At 38.9% G+C, this 22,318-nt stretch overlaps 2 protein-coding genes across 6 annotated transcripts; both read left to right on the top strand.

The window, feature by feature from the left end:
• Positions 1-1,079: 1,079 nt before the first annotated feature.
• On the top strand, positions 1,080-5,412 carry LOC130179506 (phospholipid hydroperoxide glutathione peroxidase-like). The gene is made up of 7 exons (XM_056392535.1): positions 1,080-1,201; positions 2,032-2,126; positions 2,318-2,462; positions 2,825-2,976; positions 4,351-4,375; positions 4,508-4,567; positions 4,839-5,412. The coding sequence occupies exons 1-7, from the start codon at positions 1,136-1,138 to the stop codon at positions 4,869-4,871; spliced, it is 576 nt and encodes a 191-aa protein (XP_056248510.1). The 5' UTR covers positions 1,080-1,135; the 3' UTR covers positions 4,872-5,412.
• An 876-nt stretch (positions 5,413-6,288) lies between these two features.
• Positions 6,289-20,746, top strand: LOC130179474 (phosphatidylinositol 4-phosphate 5-kinase type-1 gamma-like). 5 transcript variants are annotated; one of them, XM_056392471.1, is made up of 18 exons: positions 6,289-6,679; positions 9,997-10,025; positions 10,190-10,279; positions 10,422-10,552; positions 10,666-10,783; positions 12,490-12,642; positions 13,183-13,482; positions 13,743-13,951; positions 14,035-14,118; positions 14,858-14,906; positions 15,087-15,171; positions 15,324-15,497; positions 16,350-16,506; positions 16,602-16,670; positions 16,765-17,317; positions 18,066-18,140; positions 19,028-19,111; positions 19,235-20,746. In XM_056392471.1, the coding sequence occupies exons 1-17, from the start codon at positions 6,586-6,588 to the stop codon at positions 19,106-19,108; spliced, it is 2,451 nt and encodes an 816-aa protein (XP_056248446.1). In that variant the 5' UTR covers positions 6,289-6,585; the 3' UTR covers positions 19,109-19,111; positions 19,235-20,746. The 5 variants fall into 5 exon arrangements, with proteins under 5 accessions (XP_056248446.1, XP_056248451.1, XP_056248449.1 ...); XM_056392476.1 differs by lacking the exon at positions 18,066-18,140 and adding an exon at positions 17,580-17,614 and having other exon boundaries at positions 6,290-6,679; positions 19,025-19,111; XM_056392474.1 differs by lacking the exon at positions 18,066-18,140 and adding an exon at positions 17,580-17,614 and having other exon boundaries at positions 6,290-6,679.
• Positions 20,747-22,318: the final 1,572 nt, after the last annotated feature.

Here is a 22,318-nt window from a genome sequence, read left to right on the forward strand (position 1 = left end):
CTCACTTTACTTTCTCCTTTTTTTTGATGCTATAGTTCAGAGTTTTACCTTTTGGTACTGGCTGTTAACCCAGGACAGTTAGCTTATTTAGATAAAAGATACATTCTTATCCTTTGATGAGATCCGAGAGTGAGAGCCAATAATAGCTGTGTAGTTTTGATATGTTTTTTCTATATTAAATGTGCGTCTTTTGTAGGTTTTTAAGCTACGGGAAAGGTTGCCTCGAAGAATTGGCTTTGAGCTCAGGCTGATCAGCAGCTTACTTTTGACTACATTAGTAGAATAACTTTGACCTTGCCTAAGATATGCAATTTATCTTCTTTTTATTGCATACAATGCATATTTTGCTGTATGTCATCTTATCGTATACTTACTACAGTTTAGCAACTTTATACGATGACAATATGTCAATGATTTGCTTACAGCTTCTTGTGCTGCATCCAAGAGGATGGAGGATCTTTTTTAATTTTAAACCAGAATTAAAATTAAAAGGAAACATGGAAATTTAAAAGAAAATGGTAAATAAAATGTAAAAAAAACAAACAAACAAAAAAAAAAACACTTCAAAAGCTGAAAGTAGTGGTATAAAGTACCGTTCCATACAAAAATGTGTTTGGCTCTTGGATGTTTGACCTTTACTGTGAAGACTATTGCAGTTTGTTTTCACATTCACTTCTGAAAGAGAAAATTATCACCTGATTCTGCAGCACCCCTGGCTTTACAGAGCTTTATAGTCAGGTTCAACTCATTGTTTATCTGTCCAGCTCACAACTTTACTCTAATTTTTGACTCAGCACCAAACTCAGCAAAAAACAGCAGACAATGTCAGAGACTAACAGTTAAACATAATGGAGCATTTAGTGGCAAAAGAGACAGATATTTCCCTCAGGAGTTGGTATAGACCAAAAACAGAGCATAAGAGTGATTATTGGACTGACACAGATGGACATGAATGATAACGAAAGATAATGTTGCTCTGTAACTGCTGGATGTGTAAATAAGCAATTGTTTTCTTATATCTTTGCCATCTTAACTTGACCCAAGTGGCCAAGAAATTAGAGTCAATAAAAGATATTCATGTCACCCAGTAGGCGGCGCCATAGGTCACGTGATAAGGGGCATTATTATCGCCGCCATGCGACTCTTGTCACGGACAGTGTTATTAGGTATAGTGGGGAGCAGAGGAGTACTAAGAACCATGGTAAGTACGTAGGACACAACAATATGCGTTTTTTTTTCCTTTTAGATGTGGTCTAAAGGTAATGTATGTGCCGTTGCCTGCGTGCTGAACAACACGTAAAGCTAGGGCAGATTTAGGACATCTATTTTTAAATGTGGTGCAGCGAGCAAATGGGTCCGATGTTGATGCAGTCACAACTGCTAGCTCCTAGCATAATGTCGGCATTTGGCCGTTATTCATTTGGAGGTCCAACGACGAAGTTTAATTAATGGTTTACCCTGTGGCTAAACTCAGTAGCTACGTCTCATGAATTTAACTCACATTTATTGTTTTTCCTGTTATGATAAGATGACTGGCGTTATTAGCTTGTTGTGCTGTAATGCTAACGCAGATATATGGGTTTAAAGATGCCGTGGAAGTAGCTAATAATCCATGGTAATAATCTGATGTAACATAACGTCAGACTAGGAGAAGATCCACTGTTTGTGTAATCCCTTTTATTTCCTAATTTTTACTCAAATCAGCGGTTAACCCGTGATTTAACGTGGCCGCTGTTTAATCTGTCAAATTTTAGTTTTTAATCTGTTACTTCCAGCTCTTGAAAAGACAGACATACAGGCCACACTACTGGGTTTTCCAGCCTAAACCTGTTCTGTGTAGGGATATTAATTATGACACAAATGGGCCAAAGTGCACTGAGTATCAAGAGAAGAGGTTAACTTCCTTGTTTCTCCTACCATGTGTCTGACTCATCTTGCGTGTATCGGCTTGAGTTTACGTTTGCCCTTTGGTTTGCTTTCGTGGACTTTAGCCCCGACAAACCTTTGTCTTCATTCTTCACCTTTATGCAGTGTGCTCAGGTGGGAGACTGGCAGAGTGCCAAGTCCATCTACGAGTTTTCTGCCAAGGATATTGATGGCAATGATGTGTCCCTTGAGAAATACAGGTAATATATATGTGTATATCTAAACGTAATATCATATATATTTATGCTCTTCCACAGGCTAGGGAATTAATGCCTTATACGTATAGATTTGAATATTACAGTTTTCATGCATAGAATTTACAAATTGACAGTAGTTGTTTGTGAGTTATTTTCTTAATTTAACCTCTTATTTCTTCTGTTTTTCCTGCCAGAGGGCATGTGTGCATCATTGTAAATGTAGCCTCTAAATGAGGAAAGACCAAAGTAAACTACACTCAGCTAGCGGGAATGCACGCCTCCTATGCTGAGAAAGGTTTACGCATCCTGGGCTTTCCATGCAACCAGTTTGGAGGACAGGTAACAATCATAACCTAATGACAACACAGCTTTTGTTTATTTTATTTTCTTTATTTTGTGCTTTATCACAAGAATATTGCCAATGTTGTTGTTAATACAATTCATGACCCTTGAACTGTTAAACTACATCTTAAACCTTTCCTGCATCTCACTGTTGGTTTAGAATAATGTTATCTGGCAGGATAGAAGTAAGTTAAATGATTTTACACCATTAAGTTTAAACAAGCATGTAACCTGAATTCTTGCATATTTTGGATACATTTCAGATAATTGTATTCATACCATGTAAAGCTGTATTAGCTCATTTGCAAAATTTGAATTACTAATTTTCGTGCGTGCGTGTGTGTGCGTGTGTTGTCCAGGAGCCGGGGACTGACGCAGAGATTAAAGAGTTTGCTAGAGGTTACAATGCAGAGTTTGACCTCTTCAGTAAAATTGATGTGAATGGAGACAATGCTCACCCTTTGTGGAAGTGGATGAAGGCACAGCCTAAAGGCAAAGGAACCCTGGGAAAGTGAGTTCTTGTCCTACTATAACTTTTTGTTTACTTAACAAAAAGTTTGATGACATTACATTCACAAAATTAGTAACAATTTTTCTTTGGGGTAATTTCATGCCACCTCGTCCAGGATTCAGAACATCATCATTTTTCAATTTCATACTTTTCTGAAATAATTTCAGACGTCTTCAACTAGTAGCATAAGAAAACAATAAAGAAAGTCTGGGCTAATCCCATGTGAAACAGGTTTGGGCAGATAATTGCAAAATGGATTGCAACATACCCAGAAGTATGTAATGGAATGTAATCATTATTCATTTCCTTATTAACCAGTGATAGTGATTTCATGGAGCCCTGCTTTACTGGAAATAGCCTAGAAGAAGAAGCCAACTGTCTCAAGACACTACACTAATGGAAAAGTTGATCTTTCAAGTTTGGCTGAGTTGGGAACAGACAAGGAACTATTGAAGTTGATGCCAGAAATGAGTTCAGAAAAGTTTGAGATTGTGAAATGATATACGTGTATTGAGCTAAGGAAATAAGATTAATATTTTGTTCAGACGCAACGGGAAAGGGGGCATCATCTAGTATGCAAAAAATCAAGCCATTACAAGCTGTAACATGCAAATTTCCTGAACCCCTAACAGGCTCAGAACATTTTAGGACTGAGACTGAAGGAGCGCATTTTAGCCATACTTTGGTGAAAATGAGTATCTATCTACACTGAACAAATAAATGGATAGTGAGGGGTAGATTATGCTGCAGGAGTGGGGTGAGAATTTGTTCTCTGCATGATAGATATTCTCTGCATAATTTTCTCTGATACTGAGGTTGAAATCATGTGAGCTGAAGGGAAAGAGAATCACCAGGAGTTCAGAAACCTCAGGCAGAAGTGTTTATTGTAAGCTTGGCTTAGGACAAAATGATGATCAGTACAAATCCAGCATGTGAATCAGAATCGTGCCACACCAATTTCTGAGGATGTCGCATGTTCTTACCCAACTATTGTTATGCATATCTTGCTTTTTGTCATTCTTCACTTACACTTGTCTGGAACTGGGTTTGTGCAGTGTCCTAAGGTAGCCTTCTCCCTTCATTCCTGTCTGTAGGACCTTGGACACTATCAGTCATAATAGAAGTTACACAGTCAACAATGGTTGTCTAACAACGTGTGGTCAATATAATTTGAATTCTTGAAATATGAGTGAGACCTACAGAATAAAGAAAGAAGATAGAAGGAGAAAAATACAAAGTACTCGCTTTTGTTGCAGCCAACTTAAATTCAAGTGGACTACACACTGTGCTCCATGAAGGCTGAAACAGCAGTATTGGTGTTAATGATTAAAGTTGTATTGTAATAACATTTTTTCTCTCGCTGTCTCTCCACAGTAACATCAAATGGAACTTCACTAAGGTAATTTGTTAATATTGTTGGCAGTATACCTGTAAAAGAATCATTCACAGTCAAATTTTGCTGTATTTTCTTTCCACAGTTGTATGAAAATCCATGTTTGTGCTAATATTTTGATGTCTCATTCTTCAACAGTTTCTTATAAATAGAGAAGGACAAGTGGTGAAGCGGTATGGCCCAACAGATGATCCCAGCGTAAGTGGCATTTGCTCTAGTTTTTAATAATATTTCTGTGCATGCTGTGAAGTATGAAATCTTTCATATAATGTTGGTGCATATTATAGTTTCCTGCTATTTTTGATTAAGTTAAAATACTGTTCATTTCAGCCATTAAAAGTTTATTCAGGCTATTTATATGAAATATGTATCTGTTTTGTAATGAACATTTCATCTCTGTCCATGGTGTTGGACTGGTGTCATTAACCATCTCTGTCATAATAAAGTTTCTGCTTGTTTCTCTTCCCAGGTGGTGGAGAAGGACCTACCCACATACCTCTAATACAACTGTGTCCTATGTGTTACTTTGACTCCTGACCTCTCCAATGGAGTTCAGTGTATTTGTGTGTGCATGTGTTTCTGGACCAGTGACGGCCTGTCTGTAAACCCAATTTTGGGGAGGACAAGCCTGATGATTCCCAGCGTGCAACTAACCGCCAGAGCCCACACACACACCAATCCCTAGAAGACCATGAGAGAGGACATCACTAGTTGTCCAAAGTAGAGACATTTCACACCTTACTTCAGCCTCTAAACAGCCATTCCTTTTTCTAATACAAATACCATTTAGTTCATTATGAACGATAAGTGACACATTTGTGCATGTGTCAATGTTTTATGCAAGGACAAAGGATGCCATAAACCTCACAGATTTCCATTGTGCTACTGATAGTATTATTTGCACTTAATTTGCCAAAGGGCCCTTTATTGTACCATGACTTATCATGTGTTGAAATCGGAAAATAAATGCTGTCTTGGAAACTGATTTGTCAATTTAGATTCACTTATTAAAGTACTCTAATCTGAGTCACACTAAAGTTCAACTACTGGCTTCTGACTGGTTACTATAGTGGCCTGTTATTTGAATATTATAATATATTGTTTATTGTAATAACTGGTTTGTTTAGATATTTTATAACTGACAATGCAAGGTTTTACATTGGTAATGCTTTGTAGTAGTTTCCTTCCTTAGAAATGCTTTAATATTTCTTGTAAGTGCTAGTAATCCCACTTCAGTACATTTTTAATTTCCTTTGTAGAATTATCCAAAAGCACAATTTAATCAATGATTTTAGCAATTTATTTACAGTATGTCCAAAAATTTTATGATTCATAATTTTATACGTGAATATTCTCTGTATATGTTTGCCTGTAGACAATCTTAATATTTTTGATATTGAATTTGATATTTTTACCCAAGCAATTAATAGATTTTAATTAATCAAAAGTGTATCAATCAAACAGTAAGCAGGCCCATAAAATAAAGCGTTACCGTGTAGTAGGTGTGGGCAGATCCATCCCTAAAGTATTGATACCAACTATGTGAAATCTTTTGAGTAGTGAAACTAGTGTCAATAGGATTGGAACCAAAAAAAGATCACATCACGTTCGATCACATCCAGGGCACATAGACACTCTTCTTAGTGCTGCAACAGCTTATTAGCATCTCTGCTGCTGTTAACGTGCTCAGTGATCACCACTTATTCAACTTTGCTGTATGTTTTAAAACTAGCTATTTTTTTGGTATCATGCATAATTTTTCAGCTATTTTTTATTATTTTCTGTAGTGTCGGGTTCATTACTAAACAGCTGATAAGCTTATGAAATATAAAATTTAAATGTCAGGAACAGCCTCTAATTGGTAGGCCACGGTGTATGCTGAGTTGACGCTCTCTCGGTTAAACGGTCACTTGTGAGCTGAGCAGGATGATGATGATGCCGTAGCGGCACGCGCATCAGCCGTTGCGTGAGAGTGATGACGCACAGCAGCGGCAGAGATGATCGGCACCGCTGGCCCTGAACGTGTCGCTGCGTTTGGCAATACACAGCAGCAAATACACATTCGTGCAGTGCAATGTAGTCTGTAACCGTAGCAGTAAACATAGAAGAAGGTAAAATGAGAGCATTTCTAGGTTGTTTGGGAGCGCATACCGACGCATCTGGTTCTCTTTGAGGAAGGACACGGCTGCGCGTCGTCGTCAGGAACCGTCCGGGAGATGGACGGGAGGACTGCGGAAACCGGGGATGACGGGACTACGAGCGAGGCAGCGGCCGCCGGCCTTTGCTTACAGCTTGACCTGGGGGACACCGGTTCGTATGTCTTTCAGTTAGCGTTAGAGCGACAAATAGTTAAAGACTCCCACCACTGCGGTGGGCTTATTCAAACCCAGCTGTCGGTGGCAGTACGTGCACCGGGGAAAGGAATATGGACCTAAGTGAGCAGCTTCCTACCATGCAGTCATATTTGAATGTAGACGAAAATGCCACTTAGGCAGATACAGAAAATTGTAGTGAGGGGAATCTAAGCTGTGGAACTGAATAATTAACTGTATGGTTAGATAACAGTGTCAAGATTCAAGTGACTGCTGCTCAGTTGTAAATGGCCCAAAGTGTCAGTGGCTCACTGCAGGTTGGCACAAACACAAAGTGCAATGGCATGCACACACAGTCCCACAAAACCTGATAAATACAAGCTGCTATGAGAAAAATGGTACATATTATCATAATAAGATTGCATGTAGGTTTTACACACACAGTTGTACGTACAGTATCTGCAGGAGCTATAGTTTTGTTTGACACCTACACATGATGGGCTGCTGCTCAGCATCCACTATAGTAAACATGCTGTAGTCTCTCAGGTGTCATTTTGTTCCTCTCCTCAACCTCTGTCTGTCCTTTTACTATCTCTCTTCCTCTTCCTGGCTAAATCTGAAGAGTGCCTTGCATAATCTGATATGGAATTATAACATAAACCACACACTAATCCCTTGTGGGCATCGCTGTGGATGTCATGGCTACAAATACAACAGGATATGCATGACAGGTTTATGATGTTTTATGTGCAAATATAATGTGCAGAAAGAAAGAAAGAGAGCAGATTTGATCATCATCAGTTTAGCAGGCCCAACAAGTTATCTTTGCATGTGCATGCACATGCATACAGTGGATGTTTGCGTACACATGATTATTATTAAATCCACTGGATTTGACGTCTGTGCAGAGAGTCTCAAGGCATCAAAATCTACTCCTGTGTTTAGTGTCGCATTAATGTCATAGCAACAGGCCGCCATTTTCTCAGTTGATAAGGGAGAAATCTAATCCTCTTAACTATGACACACACAGGCCTTAAGGCATACTTCTCTTAATATTGACATGAAATATTTCATGACAAGAATAACCTTTCTGAGTGAGCTTTCAGTACATGTACATTTCCTTAGTGTTTTAATTTAAGACATTGAAAGCACATCATCTTATATGTTGTCTGTTACTCACATAATAATCAGAAATGCTACAGTGAGTTAGTCCCATTTGTTGTTTGCAGCTCAGTGGCACATTATTCTGGCATGACCCTAATCCCACGGAGACTCTTTGTGTGTGCGCCTGTCCCAGGATACTCCTTCTCATTGTTCTGCCTTACAGGCTTTGATGCAACGTTAATCAGGTTACAGGTGCGGGCAGCCATGTGCGGCCTGTCACTGCACTAAAGGGCATTAAAGAAGAAATAAATGAAATTACTGTATGAGGATTCACTAATTTTTGTTTGAGCAGTCGAATGCTGAATTTTGTAACCATGATTTTACGGGATGCCTTTTGATGCAATTTCCTAAACCTGTTTCATGCACCAAAAATATTGCTCAACATTTTCCCTTTCACCTCTTAAATTTACATGCTCATGGCAATGCTGGTCAGTTGGTCCAATACTTTTGGTCCAGATATCTCAGCAACCACTGAATTGAATGAAATTCATTACATTCATTCATGTCACCCTACAGGAAGTTTAGTAACTTTGGTGAGCCGCTGATTTTTCATCTAGCGCCACTATGAGGTCAACATTTAAATTTGCAAACCTGCAAAACAAATGACATTCCCATGAGCCCCAACTGTACTTTGTGTTTGTGCAAATTTTAGCATTCTAAAATGCTGAACTAAGTTTGTGACCATGGTAACACTTATACCTGCTAAACATCAGCATGTTAACATTGTCACTGTGAGTATGTTAGCCTTAGCCTTTGCTCTAAGCATTGTTGTGCCTAAGTAAAGCCTCACAGACACTAGTATAGCTGAAGCCTTATTATTAATGCAGTTGCCATGTAAGTAGAGGAGTAGAGGTACAAATATACATGGCTCTAGAAAACTAAATCAAATATGCTGCATGCAAATTTGAATTTTGACAGTTCAGATTGTATGATTGTTTCATATTGTTTGTATCTAACAAACCACCAATGAGAAATCATTATTATATATTAATCATAATTGAACTATTATTGTATTTTGTCATGGCTCAGTGATAGCAACATACACTAGTGTGTGCTGTGTGCTTTAACATGGTTTAAAGTTTCATTATCCCTGCTCAATCAGCAACACTTAATCTTCACCCTCATGTGACCTGAAATTCAACATCATGATGTACATCATGATGTACACTAAACCAAGTAACTTGTAGTACTGTGAAGTACTGTTTCTTTTCCCATTAATTTTCTCCCTTCCTGCTCACTCATGCTTTTCAATAAACAGAAACATACAGACACAGTTCAGTTGCGTCCTTCATGTCGGTTCGAAAAAGATTCTTTCTAATCCTTGTGCGTGATTGGACAGTGGTGTTATCTGGAGACCTCAGCCAATGGCAGCACTCAGATTAGAGAGGAAGTCAATCCAATAGAGTTTTTACCTTCTTGGTGCAAATCTCACTGATCCAGGAATAGAAAAAACTGACCGCATGCTGTAGTGGTCTGAGCGCTGAATGTCAGATTTTGGTTTAGTCAGGGTTTTTTTCTGCATGACTTTTTTCTTTCTGGATTATCAAACATTTGGTAACCTGTAGGCACTGAATTCCTCTGCTGGTGAGTTAACCACCAATTTATTTGGAACAAGGTTGATGAAGTCAAATTTGTAGTATTGTAGTTGCCGAATTAGCTTGGATCAAGTGCAACGAATGTATTGTGCATGCTTCCTTTTAAATAAACAAAATAAAGTTAGAATGAGCTAAAGAATGTGGATCTGGATGTTGATACAATAACCTCACCACAAGGTCCATTAATAGCTGTTCTGGAGCTTTCAATTGTATCACACCATCTTGATCAGCAGATTAAGTTTCTCCAGTCGTCATGGAATTCTATATGTTTGAATTTTCATTTTTCTGTGTGTTTCAGGATATTTAGATGATTGTATAGATCAGATATTATACCTGATTGCACATTACCACATTTCTTCATCATAGGAAATGTATCTATAGCATCTATATTTGCCTTGTTGCTGGTGGATGTTCCTTAAACTTATTTTATCTTGGTAAGAATCACCAATCACAAAAACAAAGTCATCATTAATTGCTAAATCGCACTAAATAATATACCACTGTGGACACTTCTGAACCTGTTTCTCCTGCACCTTCTCTCTTTTTTTGTCCACAGATTCAGCCAAGAAGGCTCAGATAACAGAGGTGAGAGGCGACTTCACACTATACACCCACTCACTTGAATTTCTCTTTCCCTTCTTTCATCTGTATTAGTTTGCTGTGTATGACTTCTGATTGGATTATGTACAATATATGCAATGCCTATATCACATATACATTTGCACTCCCTGTTTCTTTCCTTGTGACAGATGCCGTCCCCATTCGGAGTGGGCCCAGCCCATGAGAAAAAGATTGGCCACAGGAGGGTAGATGCCTCTGGTGAGACAACGTACAAGAAGGTAGACCTTTCCTCTTCATCCGTCTCTCTCTTTGTCTTTTGGCTTATATACTGTTTGTAGGTTTGCTTGGTGTCACGATTTCATCAACTACTTTCCACCCACACCTTAGTGTGTTGCTCTTTTCATTGTTCTCCACCTCCAGACCACCTCCTCTGCCTTGAAAGGGGCCATCCAGCTGGGCATTGGATATACTGTTGGCAACCTCAGCTCCAAGCCTGAGAGAGATGTGCTGATGCAGGACTTCTATGTGGTCGAAAGCATCTTCTTCCCCAGGTGCGTTTGTATGAGTGTAGTTTGTATTTATGAGCATATGTGTGTGGGAAGTATCTTATATAATCTTTCATCTTCTTTCACTCTTCCTAATGGCCCCACCTTGCTTCACACAGTGAAGGCAGCAACCTCACACCAGCCCACCACTTCCCAGACTTCAGGTTTAAAACCTACGCTCCTGTGGCCTTCCGCTACTTCCGAGAGCTGTTTGGAATACGACCAGATGACTACTTGGTGAGATATTAATTTTCTCGGATGACTCGTGATGCATTTAGAATATCTGAATGCTTTATAACATGCTGTGCAAGTGAAATGTTTTCTGTTACATAGAACATCACCAATAATGCATATGCACACCATCAATAATTATTTGCTTCAGAACACCTGATAGTTAAATAACTCCTGGTGTTTTGCTGCACAACTGACTGAGAAAGAAAAACAAAGAAAAAAATTATATTATTTTGTATATAAATTGTATTGAATACACTTGATTGTTGAATATAACAAAGCCAACGAAAACATACATCTGTATTGTCTAAATTGGGAATTTGTCAAATGAGAGTTCTGAAAAAGTTTTTTTTCTCTTGCTTGTTACATTTCATTTGGTAAGAGTGGAAAAGATAACCCTGTATGATACAAGCAAACATAAACCAAACATAGATTTGTGTGAGGATCCATCTGACAGTATTTGACTGATGATCAATGGCGTTATCAAAGAAAACATGCTTCCTGTCACATCAGACTTGTGCTGATGTGAGGATGATCATTAAACGCCCTCACATATAAAATGAAAATCGTGCTCAAACAAACACAAAAAAAGACTGTTGCACATGCCCTCATATATTTTGCATGTCATGGTACATACACACAAACACACACCCACCACCCCCTCACACAGACACACACACACACACACACACACACACACACACACACACACACACACACACACACACGCACGCAGTGACATACAGTGTGCTCAGCTGCATGTCTAAGCTCATATTCTACCTGTGCCAGAGGGAGATTAGTAGACTAAAGATGTCTTTTTTAAACTCCAAGTTGTGGCAGCAGATAGTCAGCAAGTAGTTTATGTTTGTGTCTGCGTGTGTTTGTGTTGGTGGTGGAGGGGTCGAGTAGTGGTATAATTGCATTGTTTCGCCTAAGCCATAGAACATTGAATTACTTAGTAAGCCAAATGAACAAAAAGCAATGGGTGCTTTCTTGTATTTTCCTTAAGTCATCTTAAGTCTCTTGTTTACAAAGTCTTAATGGCTGTAAGATATCCAGTGTGAATTTAAGCCTGCTGATCCTATTGAAGTGTTGATGTTGGGCTGCTACATGTGAAGTTTAATATTGTTCACTTCAGTTCAACAAAATTCCTGATAATCAACAATATCTTCAGCACCAGCTTGAATCAGCATTACCACAGTCAGTTTAGAAACTTCACTGGGATTACTAATACTATGTTAGTGCATAAATGTCACATTACACTCACTCTAATAATCTAGATGTAATACTTCCCACCTACACTCAGAACGCCTTTTTCTACTCAGCAGTGAGTACGCCCTTGCACTTTTAAAACAAAGTTCTCTTTTTGCTGCCGATGTGCTGTGCCATGTGAGTGGGTAGATAGATTAGTCTTTTGGTTGGCTATTTGAAAGCTCTATTTGATCCAACATTAACAGTGCAACCCTGCAGCACCCAAATGAAATTACAAACTCGGGTGACATTTAATGACATTTTTAACGCCCTCCTTTGCCAGAGGGACAGATTATTCCTTTTAAACGAGTAAAGCAAGCTTGAAAATAAATAAAGTCTGCTTTTATGGCTATACTGAAACAGCCTTTTCAAAAAATTTTGGTCAAATTATATGACTTAAAGCAAGACACCAGTTCAAATCTTAATATATGTTTGTTCCTCTGTGTCTCTGCTCTGTCTAGTATTCTCTATGTAATGAGCCACTCATCGAGTTGACAAATCCAGGAGCTAGTGGCTCCATATTCTACGTAACCCGTGATGACGAGTTTATCATCAAAACTGTCCTGCACAAGGAGGCTGAGTTCCTACAGAAACTGCTTCCTGGATACTATATGGTAAGTCAAACTGAGTCTTTCACTCATTAGAATCATTTCATTTGCACACTGTTAATATTTAGTATAAAGAGTTTGAAAAATTTTTACAAAATTAGCATTTTGCACTTTTTAAAAATTAAAATCCTTGCCATAGGTTTTTTAATGGTATGTCTATTGAGAGTTTTTGGTGTATAGGGTGTTTGTATACATGAGCGCATGCTTAAGAGCAAAGCAGCAGCTGAAACTTGTACTTATCTTTATCCTCTTTATCCTACCTCTTGGTGTCGGCCTCAGTCAGCAGTGACGCCAGCAGGTGACTTTGTGATAGATAAGAGCAGAGAGGTTATACCTGCCCGAGACCCAGGCTAAGCACTCCTTAACAGGTTAAGCATGCACACAGCAGAGACACACAGGGCTGAGGCCTGTGGGTGGGTCACGCTGTGCGGCAGGTGCACTGTACTAGGGCCAAACCACAAAGGACTGTATGTCTTATTACTAAATAACATTTCTTTATTTCTCCCTCTCTCTTCTCCTATGTCTACTGCACTAACCCCGCTCCAGAACTTGAACCAGAACCCCCGAACTTTACTGCCTAAGTTTTTCGGCCTCTACTGTGTCCAGTGTGGGGGCAAGAACATCAGAGTTGTTGTGATGAACAATATTTTACCACGCTCTGTACGCATGCACCTCAAGTTTGACCTGAAGGGCTCCACATACAAGAGACGAGCTTCTAAGAAGGAAAGAGAGAAATCCAAACCCACTTTTAAAGACCTGGACTTTCTGAATGACGTTCCTGATGGTCTCATTCTGGACCAAGACACATACAGTGCTCTGGTGAAAACTCTGCAAAGAGACTGTCTGGTGAGAGCCATAAGTAGATTAACAGTCTACAGAGCAGCACAGCCAACCACACATAAAGTATCTAACTATTTTTTATCTATTATTAGATGAATTATAGAGCAATTAAAAGGTAGAATAAAAGAATAGATTATATGGCTTATGTATTTTTAATGTACATGTTAATTTTGGCCATGCCCTTGGCTGTGAAATTATATCTATACATTTTCTTGGAAGCTTGGGAAATGTTTTGAAATGTCGTGTTCCTGTGTGTTTCATTTTAGGTTCTGGAGAGTTTTAAGATTATGGACTACAGTTTGCTGCTCGGGGTCCACAACAAGACCCAAGCAGAGAGAGAGTCTCAGTCCCAGGGCTCACCTGCAGGTGGTGGAGATGAGAAAAAACCTGCAGCCCAGAGAGCCTTATATTCCACTGCAATGGAGTCCATACAGGGAGGCTCCACGTGCAGGGATACGCTGGACCATGATGACACGTATGTCACCATTTCATCAAGTTTGCTGTTATCATCACAGTAAATTATTCAAATGATGGTAATGTTCTCCTCTCTGACTGTAGTATGGGAGGTATTCCAGCTGTTGGTGGTAAAGGAGAGCGCCTTCTGCTGTTCATCGGTATCATTGATATTCTGCAATCCTACAGGTAGGCAACAAAAAAGGTTAAGGTTAAAGGTTAAGGAGGTTAAAGATGTTTTACAGTTGTGCAATGTAATTTCAGGAAATGAATACATAAAATGTTGCTGTTCTTCCAGCATAAACAGAACTTTTAGAGTTTCCCATAATGCCAGATGTCTTCTACATGCCTCCAACATTTTATATTCTTAAGTAAACCTAAAGAAAAATGAATGAGGCCCTTAACTTAAAAAATGGTAAGAAAGGGTGATAAATCCAAAGTATTATAATTAATGTGTTAATGATTTGTTGATTTTGAAAGTGCTGTACATACTGTATATACACTTATATGCCCTCTGCAAGGTTGCACTGATTTCAGGCAGTCTTTTATTGGACACCTCAGGATGCGTTAAATGACAAATATTGGATTTCTCTCTGGCTTCAAATTCAGGAGCTGGTTAGTGGATGGGCTTGGTGCCCCTGCAAGAAATAGTAAAAGATGGCAAGAGATCAAGGAGAAAAAACAGTCCAAAGCATGTCACAATGTTTTTAGATAAATACAAATGGAGGGGAAACAGAACTGGGGTCTGTGAAGTGTGGACATACAGAGGTGTGAAGGTCGTAACATGAAATCCAGTCTTTTAAAACAGATCTTAAAATTCACATTGACATTCCAAGTGGCACTGTAGCCTCTGATTCAGCCCCGAGTTGCCAGGTAACCACAGTAAGTCACTGAATGAGCTAAATAATTTAATTGTCTTGTCTGACAGACTGATTAAAAAGCTGGAGCACTCTTGGAAGTCCCTTATCCATGATGGGGTGAGTAGCTTTCACACAACTGTTGTGTAATAGTCTGTATCCAAGGACAACCGTATTTTGTCTCTATGTTTGTCTTTCATGTAATAAGAGAGTACCTTCATTTCCATTGTCAATGAAAAGATCAACATCATTAAAAATGCCTGGTTTCCTTTTTTCATTGCTGTCCCTGCCCCCCAACAGGACACGGTGTCAGTTCACAGACCTGGTTTCTATGCTGAGAGGTTCTACAAGTTCTGTAGCACCATTGTCTTCAAGAAGAGCTGCTGTGAGTCTACAAATGTGCATGAACCGTACACTCCTCTACTTTCTTATGTTTGATGACAACAATGCCAATAAGGAATTATTTTTGTTTTCTTCCATAATAATTGTTGGAATTCTGGAATGAGAGTACAAGTAAAATTTCCCCTGCTTTCACAGCATTGCGATCCTCTCCATCTAAAAGGGGCCGTGGGGCTCTCTCCATGTCCAAGTCCAGTGCCGGTACCAGTTCAGCTGGACAGCGTCCCTCATTGAGTGATGAGAGGCAGGAAAACCTTGACAACTTGGAGAACCTACGAGGAGCTCGCAGCTTCCCCATGCTGGAGGACAATGGTAGGACTTGTTGTAAACTCTGTTAGTCCACAGTGGTATTAAGTTTTGACATGTAATGAGCAGGTGCAGGTGATATAAGCAGAAACATGTTTCCCACAAGGTCCAGGTTGTCTTTTTTCATTACAAGTGAAAATGGGATGATTAATTTCAAAGAAAAAAAGACTTGAACTAATTAGTCTGGGATTTTTTATCAAGGCTAGCTGCCCTCATTTAAGGTCGTGAGGAAATGTCTAAGCAACATGTGAGTGCTGCTGGAACAAAATACTACAAAATAGAATGAACAAGTGATTGCTGTTTTTCCCTTGTTCCCTTTCTGAACTTGGCACACTATTAGCTTCAATTGTCTGCACTTGAGTGTTGCATTTTCTCTTTAAATGAAATTAAGTGAACCTGTATTGATCCTTGTGGAGAAAAAAGTGCAGGAGCAGAATAACAGTAATAGCAAAAACAAGTAAAACTAAAAAAAAAACTAGAAGAAATTGAGACTAGATGTGCAGAGAAAACCACCACACTTTAGGAAACCATAATGTACACAGGTACACCATAAATAATAGAACTACAGTAAACATCCCCAATATAGTGTCAAGCAAAACTGCACAGACAGCAGTACTCTCAGAGCTGACAGCAATTGTCTCAGGTGTAGTGTTATACAACTACATGACAGTTTTGAGTGAATGATTGAGGCACTCTGTGGTACAAACACACATACAGTACTTCTGCTTCTGTATATGTCTAATTTTAGTTTGCAGATTTATGTTAAAGCAATTAAGTTCTGTTACTCATTTTCGTTTCTCTATATTTTCATCTCTCCTGCACATGACTCACAATCTCTTACTTAATCATGCCACTCAGGGAGAGAACCACCCTGCACTCCTCCTTCATTTGAAGATGCAACCACAGCATCTATCGCTACCACGCTTTCCTCTAACAACTCCTTACCCACCACCCCCTTCGATACACCAGAGCACCCACGCTACAGGAGACAAATGCACTCACCGAGTGTGGTCAGGTCAGAATACTTGTATGAGTATTGTTTAAGTTTGCCACTCCTCATATGTGCTGCTCTGCGCTTTTCACACCCTCTGTTTTCTCATGTATTTTCAGGTCACAAAAAGAGATAGTTGAGATTCATGGGGAAAAGCAGGACACCATAACAGTGGAGGTGGAGCTCAGGTGCACACATATAAAGGATGAAAATACTAGGCTAATGTCCATAGCTGCCTGTGTAACTGTATTTTAACTTTGTTCTTTATCTTGCCTCATACAGTAAAATCCCAAAGAGCACAGAGCTCACACAGATGACAGGAATGACCTCTCCCAGCCATCTGTCACCTGATCATCAGCCCCGTGTCTTTGCTTCATCCACCCCTCCCTCTGTTACTCCATCCTCCGCATATTCCTCCTCTACCCTTCCTCCTTCCTTTGCTTCCTCCTCCTCCACTGCTCAATCAGCTGGGCAGTCATCCGCCACACTTACTTCATCCATCCGTCCATCCACCAAACCACTCACCTCTCCCACAGCTGCTAAGTCTTCCACTCTTTCTCCTCTGATCTCTCGTTCAGCCACACAATCCACACCTCCCACCTCAGCAAACGCCTCCACGCTCCCTCCTGCCTCAGCATTCACTCCCATCTGCCCTGCATCTCCTCACTATTCCACCCAGAGCTCCTCTCACCATCTCCCCTCAACGCCTCTCTCCTCTGTCCCTCCGAGCCCCCAGGTGCCTCAGCGGGCACCACGTACATCATGCAATCAACTATCTGTGTCCAGCAGCCACAACTCACTGGATGGAGAGGTGCAGGTGTCCGACATCTACTTTGTAAGTTCCCATAATCATGTTTCAGTGCTTTAGTTTTTTTTTTTATGTTCAAAGTTAGATTATGAACCAGTTTCAGTCGCAGAATTGAAACAAAATAAAAGTGAGGTGAAAGGTGAACTGCCATTATCTTACCAGACCGACAGAATAAAGAATATACAGTATAATTACATATACATTATACCATTAATGGATGAATCCACTTCCAGAGAGTAAAGATATTTTTTTCTTCTTGTTTTTCTTTGATCTACTGGGTCTTTTGCAGTGGCCCAGTCAGGACAGCGTGGTAGAGTTATGATGGTGAGGGGTCAGGGCGTGTGTGTTGCGGTATGCACGTACTATGGGGTTGCTCTCGCTGTTCAAAATGCTTTTTCCCGAAGCACGAGGCTGCCACCCGTCATAGTTCATGCTTTTGAATGTACCAACAAAACACTGGGGTTGTCTTTCCTGCACAGCATGATGTATTTATATCTGTCAATCTGCATTCATGCGCCTGTCAATGTCATGCACAGCTCTCCATAACTCAGTCTTTTGTGTGAATTTTTGCTGATGAATCTACATCATTGCATTCATACTCCATTTTCACTTTCTTTTCTTTCTAGCCTCTGTAATAACTGCTTCACACCATCCCTTATGTTTCTCCTTTGTTGTATAATAATTCAATTCCATTTATTTTCCTGTCGACACATTACAAGCATCTGTGTGTTCATCTGTGTGTGTGTGTGTGTGTGTGTGTGTGTCCATCCATCAGTATGCAGATGGCAGATATTGGGTGTACTCTCCAGTTCTTGGCCGTCGTAAGCTAAACTCTAGCTTGAGTTACAATGTAAGTCACCACCGAGGTAGTTCGAGTCATTTGTAATGCTAGAAGATGTTCCCACATGCAGAGGCATTGCTGGTAACTGTTCCACTGGGACTGTCACAAGCACAGCCGCTTATGGATCTTCAGAAGTACTTAAAGGATAACTACAGTGGATTTCACATGATTTATTTAGTGTTAAAGTCTGCAAAAAAAAAATACTACATGTACAAACTGCAGCTTCTGAAGGGCCATTTTGTGCATTTAAATGGAGTTTGCATCTGTATGTATCACAGGTCCGGTAAACAGTAAATTAAATGTTTGAGGATCATGGACCTGCAGTCAGTTAACTGTCACTTGTATTGACTTTGTATTTTTAGTGATCCCTCACGCTTCTGCCCTCGAGCTCCCAGGTAGCACAGAGGAGCTGACAAGCTGATTAATGTTGTCAGTGCTTGGCTGGAATGAAATCCTCTGCCTGACGGTGAAAATTACCTATTTATTAAAGCTGCACTTGGCACATTGTAAAGCGCCTGAAAACCTGGTTTTATTAAGTATGTGTGGCTATAGTTTCAGAGATCAGATGTGATTGAAAGTGCTGGCAACATAAGCAAACAACCCTACAACTGTCTTCAGATTTAGATTCAAAAATGAAAATTGTCCTCGGAACAGTAATAACCAATCACATACTGACCATGAGCACACTGTATGCAGTTGAAACATGAATGTGGGGGTCCTTTGGCGCTCCCAACATGTTAAATTGCACAGTTCAGCTTTAAACAACTCATTGTCTGGAGAATGTTCTTATCTATATTTATAATATAAATATCTTTCTCCAACTCAATTCTCATTCTTCTCCTCTCATCTTCTTTCCCCTGCTGCTGCCGTTTGCTGGTTGAATTTAACATCAGCAGACTCAGGACGATAGGAGCTGGGTGTACTCTCCTCTGCACCCAGGCTCAGAGTCCAGAAGGGGCTCAGATGGGGAGAGTTAGGCGGTAAGTGTACAGTTCATTCATGATTTACAGTTAATGCAACGCAGATGAGTGGATATAGTTGTTGCTTCTAGCATCTATTTATTTAATCCTCTGTTTCTCTCTCTTGCTCTACTTCTCTCACAGTGGAGACAGCAGTGATGGGTGGAGCCAGAGGCCATCTCCATATACAGAGGCTGCAAGGTTTCAATAATAAAGCCACCAGGAAGCCACTATGAAGACTTAATGCTGGATGCCCAAGCTGCATGTGGAAGCTCGCTTTGCCAACCGTGACAGACTACAGGAATGAATTTAGAAGCATTGAAGAATACAAGAACACGAACACAAATATACATTAAAACAAATGCATGGAGAATCATAACATAAAAATAAACAAAAATGTTAAATCATCAATTCATGGACAATCTGACCGACATCAAGTGGAGAAATAAAGCAATTGTGAATGACTCTGGTGGCTGTTAAGTCAGGTATCCTTGCAGTCCTGCTGCCTGATATGGAGGTTTTTAGTGCTCATGAGTTTCGCTGCACTGTGCAAGCTCTGGCTATGCAATATGGACATACAGTACGTGATATCAATTCCTCTTTTTGACTGAGTTTGAGTTTATTCATGCATTTATTTTTCACTAGCGGCATGTCAAAGCTGTATATAATTTTATTTTTAGCACTTTATCAAAGAGGCTACATGTGGCTGAGGTCTTTTGTCATTGTATATGTTTTGTTGTTTGTCATCAGTTATTGTGTGAAAACACACTCAAACACAGTTAATGTTTTGTGTGCTGTGTACGCACAGCGTCCTGTTTTTCCAGTGGTGTTTGGTGGTCCATTGAAGAAACTTTGATCTGACAATGAGTGGTTGTATTCAAAATGCCTTATCGACAAACTCATTTTCATAACTGTTTTTGATATTTCGGTCACATGTAATCATTTAAAAAAAAAAAAACAACATAAAAATATAAACATACAGAGTATTTTATTGTGCATAAATACCAAATCTTTGAAGCAGAGTTTAAACAATTTAGCAGCCATGCATTTACACCTTTTCAGGAGTATAACAGATATCAAGAGAGAGCAAAGGAAAAAAATTAATCAAATTATCTTTTGTAAATTGTAGATAAACTCTGCGTGCTTAAGCACATGCATGTAAGTATGTACACGCCCTTTTGTCTCTGTGTGCATGTGTTTGCATGCATATGATGTGTGACTGGGAGACATGTAAGTGCAAGATTTTTCTGTCCTGCCTATTTGTCATATCGTCAAAAGTTGTAATGTCCAGTTGTTGTTATAAGCCATGAAGGTCTGAACCAGCTATAAGCATGTTGGCTGTGTGAGAAATATGAAATACAGGTATCCCAGTCTTTAATGACGCTGGATTAATCCTAATTTACCAAATTAAACAAACAGAGCTTTTCCATACAGTTTAGTGAGAAAAGACAGACAGTATCTACTGTCTTTCATACAGGGTTGTACTTGCTGAAACAAGACTAAGCATACTCTAACTTCCTGTCCGTGTCAGTAAGAACTGCTATAAGTTATCATATCATTCGAGTCTGCTGCAGTTAAAATGCCTGTTTATAGGCAACAGTGTTTGTAGCTGATCACTGTGTAAAAGAAAATAAAGATTATATTGTGTAATAAATATTTTTTGGTTGATTTGAGTGTTTTTCTATGATGAGATCACATTCACGAACAAGCTTCAAGGAGAATATATTTGTAAAATGTTATTTGCAAAATTAGCCCACTAGATGGCACCACAATGTCTCAGAAAATACAATTCTCAATCCTGCCTCATGTTGAGTAGAATCCCATACAGTATTTTGGGCTACTTGAAAATTCAAAACTCTACCTTGCACTGTAAAATTAAATTGCCCAAAGACATGCCAGTATATGAGCTACCTATAGGCAATAATGAATTTTATTGTGTTCTTTGATGGATCGTAAAATAGAAGCTCATATTTAAAGCCTCGTACCTCAACCCTCCACAAACACACACAAACATAATGATATGAGATGTTGATTGCTTTATTGGGGCTGGCTTTTTTATTTTCTCTGCAGAGGCTTTGCTGCTAAAAATAAATTGGAATAAAACAGATAAGAATCAATATGGCTTCAACCAAAACATCTCACTGGAATCTTATCTAGCTATCTCCTTTAATACATAGTCTCTCTCTCTCTCTCTCTCTCTCTATACATATACATATATATAGATATATATAAAGGGAAAACTGAAGTAAAATGTATGCAATTCAATGACATGCACAATATGTCAATTGGTGATTCTAATGCCTTACTGTACTATGACTTTTTGTTACTTACTATTCTATGATGTTTTTATGCCTTTCTATAATATTTTTGTGCCTTCCTACAATATGATATTTTTGTGCCTTGTTTCTTATGTCTTGCAATACTATTACTTTTTTTGCCTTACTATACTATGACTTTTTTATGTCTGACATTTTTATACTATACTATGACATTTTATGCTTTATTATACAGTGACTTTGTTGTTCCCTAATATATTATGATGTGTTTATAACTTACTATACTATGACTTTTATGCCTTACTATAGTATGACTTTTTAAGACTGACTATACATTTACTTTTTAATTACTCACTATAATATTACTTTTCACGCATTACTATACGGTGACATTGTATGACATTTCTGTGCCTTGCTATACTATGACGTTTGCATTAATGTACAATTTTTTTTTTGCCATTTCTATGTCTTATTGTAATATAACTTATACTATGACATTTTTTCCCATTTTTATGCAGTGCTATACCATGACGTTTTTTGACACCTTTATGCCTTTAACGCCTATGATATTATTTGACATTTTTATGGTGTTTAAACCTGAGTATACTATGGTTTCTTTATAACATGTTTAGGATTTAATATAATGTGACCTTTTTTTCCATTTTTAAGTTTTATTAAAGTCTGACGTTTTTCTGCCTTACTATACTGTGATGTTTTTTGCCTTACTATACCATGACGTTGTTATGTGTTACTACACTATGAAGTTTTTTTTTACATTTCTATGCCTTACTATACTATAATGTTTTTATGCCTTACTATATTATGGTATTTTTTGACATGTTTTTGCCTTATTTTACTATGCGGTTTGAGAAATGATTTATCTAACTCAAATGAATAAACAAGGTAATTAAGAAATGGGGTGTGTGAGTAAGAGAGTCATCAGTCGTGTCAG

The sequence above is a fragment of the Seriola aureovittata genome, chromosome 12 (assembly GCF_021018895.1).
Source record: "Seriola aureovittata isolate HTS-2021-v1 ecotype China chromosome 12, ASM2101889v1, whole genome shotgun sequence".
NCBI lineage: Eukaryota > Metazoa > Chordata > Actinopteri > Carangiformes > Carangidae > Seriola > Seriola aureovittata.